This window comes from Crocodylus porosus, unplaced genomic scaffold (assembly GCF_001723895.1).
Source record: "Crocodylus porosus isolate Cpor-Errol unplaced genomic scaffold, CroPor_comp1, whole genome shotgun sequence".
NCBI classification, from domain to species: Eukaryota; Metazoa; Chordata; order Crocodylia; family Crocodylidae; genus Crocodylus; species Crocodylus porosus.
This window is the reverse complement of record NW_017728926.1, coordinates 4,826,375-4,832,886: the sequence shown is the minus strand read 5'-3', so window position 1 is coordinate 4,832,886 and position 6,512 is coordinate 4,826,375. Positions and strand designations below refer to the sequence as shown.

At 45.5% G+C, this 6,512-nt stretch overlaps 1 protein-coding gene across 3 annotated transcripts in view; it reads left to right on the top strand.

The window, feature by feature from the left end:
• PRDM16 (PR/SET domain 16) overlaps positions 1–6,512 on the top strand; it is a 459,646-nt gene that overhangs the window by 386,528 nt on the left and 66,606 nt on the right. For all 3 annotated transcript variants that reach the window (XM_019541250.1, XM_019541249.1, XM_019541251.1), the window contains exon 4: positions 3,837–3,971. In XM_019541250.1, the coding sequence (XP_019396795.1) occupies positions 3,837–3,971 (135 nt within the window). The remainder of the gene's footprint in view (positions 1–3,836; positions 3,972–6,512) is intronic.

Sequence of the window (6,512 nt, the reverse complement as noted above, 5' to 3'; positions counted from 1 at the left end):
AGGAGGAGGAGGGAGGGGAGAGAGCTCTGATGAAAATGTTGGGGTTAGCGGAGTTCAGCAAAAGAAGGAAGGAGCTGGACTGGAGAAGGACCTCAGAAGGAAGCTAGTGAAACATGATGGGCAAGGGGATTTCAGTGCAAAAGAGGACTGGTATTTGAAGGGATACTGGATGGAGATGGGAAAAGGGTACTAGAATTACCGGGGACTGTGATAAGGAGTAAGGCATGGCGAGAGAAGGGATGGGGACAGACTACAAAGGAATGGCTCAGGGGAGTCCAGCTTTGGGGAAAATGAGGTGATCCGTGCCCCTTCGTGCACACTCCCCTCCACTGCCCTTATTCCTTCCAGACTAGCAACCAAAGTGTCACTGGGCCACAGAGAGGACAGTATTGTACTTCTGTTTTCTATTAACTCAACAGCAAAGGTAAGTTAGATCCTGCCATGCTGATAAGTCATGTGGGTGTCGGAATAATACCACCTAATGCAGTTCTTCTTGGTTCAGATAGCTTTTTAAAAGTAAAAACAACAAAATTGCATAAAGCAAAGCCACATGAAAGGTGCTCTAGTAGGGTGCAGTGTAAGGCTCTGCAAAGCTAGAAAATGCCAACTGTGCAACCTTCATTTGCTGCTTCCCTACACCCCATCTGCACATGCTGTCTTTAATTGTAAGAGCACATGCTATTTTTAACACAGGGGCTCCCCTTCAGCCAACGTGGAGGATGGCTCTGCTTTGGGAATGAATCAGGGCTGTGCAGTGAGGGATACTTGTCTGTTGTTCCTGTGCTTCATTTGCTGCAGAAACCAGGTGGGGACTAAGTGAGGCGGGGGGCTTCAGGGAGAAAAGGGCAGGCTGCAGGACTGAGGCAAGAAAATGCCACTGGAACGTAGGATTCTCTCAAAGGGTGTTCCCACGTGGTGGTGGGCAAGTCACTTAAGACAAACTTTCTAGAAGTGATTCTGTGTCCTTCATTTTCTAGGTGGTGGACTGGAAAACCTGGTGTCTGTTTTGAAGAAGTGCTGAGCACTTAGAGCTGAGAGTCAAGTCAGCTAGAGTTGCACTTCAGACATCCACAGCATCTCCCTAGTGCTTAAGGAGCAGGGCTGGGGACCAACACCCAGAAATAAGCCTAAGCTACATATACCTGCTCTGTACACACCTAAGCCTGCAAATTAGACATTGCAGGCAGCTTGGGGATATCCCTGATCAATTTGGAGCAGTCAGAAAGGCTGGGGCCTGCACTCAAGGCTGTTCCTGAACCATCTGTCCTTCCCAATGTGCAGTCTCTGGTGTGCATCGCTCAGGACAAGTGGGCAGTGCTTAGTGCCTGTTTTGCACCTCAGTGTCTCTGTACCTTAGTTCCCCATTTGTAAAATGAGGGACGAATGTATGGACTTAACATCTGTCCGTCATCTCATAAGTGCATTGTAAAAATAAGTTAATTTAATACGTGTAAAACACCAGCTACTGTAGTGATGAGCACCATAGGAAAGCCTATGAGGCAGTTCATAGTTCTGTCTGGAGAGTAGGATTAAATACTTTTTGGTAAATAATGCAGGGGGCCACCCATTAACCTCTAAAGCCCCTGGCAGACGTGCAAGTAAAGGCGCCATGGGATTCTCACAGTCACTCTTCCTGCCATGCCACATGTGCATGTCAGGAGGCATGGTTGTAGGATCGTGCGTCAAATCCCATCACACCTTATTGCCAGGGCAGGGGGAGCCCGGGATCACAATGTCAGCTGAGAGGTGTCCCAGCCATGGGGGTGGGAGCCTAGATCAGCTGACAGCTCCAGATCAGGGGCTGGGGATCCCAGCTGCGGTGTCATACCCCAGGTCTGCCAATTACTGAAATGATAAGAACCAGCCCCAAAGTTATTACACATTTTTTTGTGTAGTAACTTTGTGGTTTACTTCTTGTTTTATCATGCCATTAATTGCATTAATGTGTGACTGGGTTACAGCTTAAGATGTGATTAACTGATTAATCACATCTCAAGTGAAATGTATGCCAGGGGCCTAAGGAAAAAACAACATAGCTGCTCATGAAGTGTGCCCTGAATGACACTGGGGTGCTGCAGAACAAATCATTTGTGATCATGTAATTAAAGTCTGTATCATAATGCATGGGCACAAGGTGGGCAATGTAAGGCTTCCCAGGTACCTTCTGAGTGCTGGACTTGGCACTCTTAATAATACCCTTTTTAAGGGAGGTTTTGTGCATTATTCTAATTTAGTTTCTTGTTCTTTACTTTTATCAAGTAATGGGTGCAGCAAAAGGTAGTCTGGGTGCAGGGCTGACCTGTTTGGCTAAGCCCCTGAACTGTGACAGTGCAGATAAACCATTCTTAGCCACAATTTGCATTTTACCCAGGAAGGAGTTTAAGAAAGTGCCACGTAAGTACAGCTGGTTCCTCCCATTATTTCTTTCCCATGGATACACGTATTCTGGAAGAAGGAGAAACATGCCACTAAAGCTTCACTGCTGAGTTGTTATAGGAAAGGTGACGCCAGATGCTAATCCCCTGGTTTTCAGTGTTCAATACAGACCAGTTAAAAAAAATGCAGAGAAATACTTGGAGCCACATACAGGGGGACAGGATTCATGGCTGCAGATTCTCTGCAGTGTAAGACTCCATATGCTCTAAGTTCCTGCTCCTGGTCCTGCTTTCACATCACTTTCACTGTTGCTAAAAATTTCCACCCTCCCCTCCTAACCCTACATGCCAATTGAGGACCATCTGATCATGTTCAAGGGCAGCCTGAGAGACTCAGATTAAATGCCTGAAAAGCACTTTGAGATCCTTGGATGACTGAAATAAGTTGCAGTGAGACTTTGTCTGATGTGGGCTAGGGAATATTTTGGTCTGAAAACAGAGCATCTTTAATGGTAATGGGCACTGGAGAGGTCTGGTGCCTGACAGGAAGGAGTAAGTGACAATTAAAATTGCCATGAGAATATGACTGCCATGACTTAGTTTCTTTTTCCTCCCCAAGAAATCATGGTTCTGTATAATTTCATTAATCTTATCTCCAGTGAAATGCAGGAAAAAACAAGCTTTCAAATAACTTGGTGTGAAATGCCAGGTGTCTCTTCAATGCTACATTGTCAAACTGTTCTTTCCTGTTTTAAGAAAGCCAAAGTTGTAAGTTGTTTTTTTTTTATTTCATTTTTTTTATTTGAAAAACTTTTTTTGTCACAACCCACTCTATTTTTTTCATGCCTGGACGTTTAAGTATTTGTGATGGTTTCTGTTCTGAAGATTATATCTTATGTGCAGCTGATCAAATTCTACCTCACTTAGACCTATGCAGCTCCACTGATTCCTTTAACTTTATCAGTGGTTGTCTGTATGCAACTGAGAATAAGTTAAACTTGATATATATTTATTTAATTTTGTAACCTGAAGGAAATGTAACCAATTGACCCTGATTGGTGAAGAGCTAAATGTCTGGTTTTATTTATGGTAGCAAATGAAGTGTTGCAATCTTTTTTGAATCCAGTCAGAAATAGATAATATGGAGAAGGAACCGTAAAACTACCTAGACCATTAACAGGAACAGGTCAGAGAATTTGCTAATTCTTTGGATTAGCAATATGGATACTGGAACTATACTTTTCTTGTTTATTGTGGGTCTGATTGTGAGCTCCTTATTCTGCCAGATCTCTGACTGAAGTCACTGGAGGTTGTTTTTGACCAAGGATCTCTTTATATCCAGTTTTGGGGCCCTGCAATGTAAATAATTATAAAAGTTCATTTCTTACTTGCTGATTTCCATCCTAGTCATTTCTTATCACGTGACGAAAATAATTCTTCTGCCTCCTATTTCCTCTGCAGACCACTGATGAATTGGGGAATGAGAAATTCTGTGTTGATGCTAACCAAACCGGAACTGGAAACTGGCTGAAGTACATCCGAGTGGCCTGTTCCTGTGATGAACAAAATCTAGCTGTGTGTCACATTAATGACCAGGTATGCTTCTGTTCCATTAAGCCATCATGATGTGTTAAGTTTTATGGCTTTGGCAATTATCAGGTTGCTATGTTCACCTAATCACTTTAACAACTATAGGTTAGTTTTACATTTAGGGGAAAAGCAAAATATTACAGTGTGAAAACCTGGGTGATACATTTACTAGGTTCAGTTCAGATAAGAGCCCTAATGTTTGCTTACTTCCCTGAGCCTCTCTGGTCAGGGAATTAAACTTGAAATGAAGGGGAATCTCAGGCTTTCTCATGAGATTGCTGGTGTTTCCTGAGTTACAGAAGCAGCCTTTCTCATGCTAATTCTCCAGCATTCTCTTTGCATGTTAAGCTAATACATGGCTTACATACAACATAAGTAAGCTAATTCTCTCTGTCTATATGCTTTATCTTGAAGATACCTCACTGATACAAGGGACTCATAAGAACATTAAGTTACAAGACTGTGGAAGCTGCATTTGATTCACAACCCTAGTGACACTTGCATTTCATATTTGCAGTAATTTTCTTCTTCAAGAAGCAAATTAATAAATAGCAGGCTATAAAATACCATCTTCCCTCAGTGACTAGAAGGGTACTATGAAATCACTGCGGTCTGTATATCTGGGCAAGGTTGCACTTTGCCTAGTATAAATAGTACATTCTTTAAAAAGGTATTGTTTAGATGGCTGAGTTGGTTGGAAATAGGTGATTAATTCATGTCTACAGGTGGACTTCCCTGATTGCTTTTTCCAAATTACCTGACAGGTAGATCAAAGAGATGAACTTTTGTATAAATAAGGTATGCCACTTGTGACTAAAACTCATTCTACTTCGGTCTGGAGGTGGAAAACTGTTTCAGAGATGCACCAATATACATTGGTCCATATGGTATTGGCACTGATAAAAGGAAAATTGGCATTATTGCCAGTTGGCATTTTTTGGCTTATTTGGCCGATAATCTCATTGATAAATGCTTATGTATGTGCACAGCCACAGCATGCACTTGGCCAGCCCAGCAACTTGGAGGGCAGAGTCCAGCTGGTAAGTCTGTTGTGGGGGGAAGGGGCAGAGGGAGGGAAGGGGCATGGGGGGCAGATCAAGGGCCCTGTTGTGAGGGAGGGTGTGGAGCTCGGGCAGGGGCAGGCAATGCCCAGCCCAGCCCAGCCAGGGCAGGACACAAGACAGAGCTGCAAGCGGGTCATCGGGGGGGTAGTAGTGGGGCACCTCCCACTGCTGCACACACCCCTGGGGAAGATATGGGGGCACATGCCCTTCAGATCTGTGTGTGGTGCAAAGGCAGGTTGCCACTGCAGGCTGGGGCCAGGGGCAGTGCCGGGCTCTTCCCAGCAGGTAGGGGCTAGGGCTGGCGGTGGTACTGGGAGGGGGGGCCCTTTGTAGACCCCCACCTCCCAGTGCTGCCACTGCCAACCCCAAGCACAACCACAGCTGAAGCCCCCCACTGAGAAGAGCCCAGCACTGCCCGTGGCTCCAGCCCACAGCAGCAGCACCCCCTTGCCCTGAACACATCCAGGGTGCACATGTCCCCCTATGCCTCCCCCCCCCATGCCTCCCCCAGGGGTGTGCACAGAGGTGGGAGCTGCCCCCTCCCTCCCTACACCCCCTGGATGAGTCACTCATGGTTTTATCCCATGGCCCACCCCAATTTGGCAGCACCTGCCCCTGCCCCAGCCCCTCTCTACCCTCATCACATTCCCCCCCCATTCCCCTTCCCTCCCCTTTTCCCTTCCCCCTCCAACAGACTTAACAGCCAGACGCTGCTCTCCAAGTGCCAGGATGCATATCAGGAATCAGATTGGCATTGGCCGATATGGCTCATTAAAAATTGGCCATCGGTATCAGACCAAAAAATCTTTATCGGTGCACCCCTACTATATTTCCTTAAAGCATGGATCTATGAAGGATAATGTTCAGTATCTGATGCTGTTGAATAAATACACAGAGAATGTCATACCCATCTTTCCACAACTTCCCGTATCTTGTGCTAAGTGTGTGTGGCGGGGGGAAGTGGAAATCTTTGCTTTCATGTTGATTGTTACAAAAATTGCTGCAGGCCCCACAGCTGCTCAGAACACTTATTCCTGGGGTGAGAGATGCACAAGACTTAGACTGTTAATTTACATCTAAGGCTGTTAACTGACTAAGGAAGATGGCTTGAAATCAGTGGACAGTGGAGTTCCCAGGGAGCTGAGATGATTTTTCACCCAATTTGCAGTGTAGATTTAATCAAGCGACTATGCTATTTAAAAATCTTAATTTATGAAAACAAGATTGCTCATTTTATATGTGTGTGTATATATATATGTGTGTGTATATATAATATAGTGTGTGTGTGTACACGCTAGCCAATTTCCCATCAAGAATGACAAGGATGGAGGGGGGGAGAGGGGGACGGGTAGGGGAGAAGCACCACCCTTGCCCTGCACTGCTGTCCCAGTCTGTCCCTGCCATTGCCCATCATGACTGACGGGGGGAAGGGGAGGCAGAGATGGAACACTGCTGCCCAGTGCCCTGCGGTGTTACCGCTCCG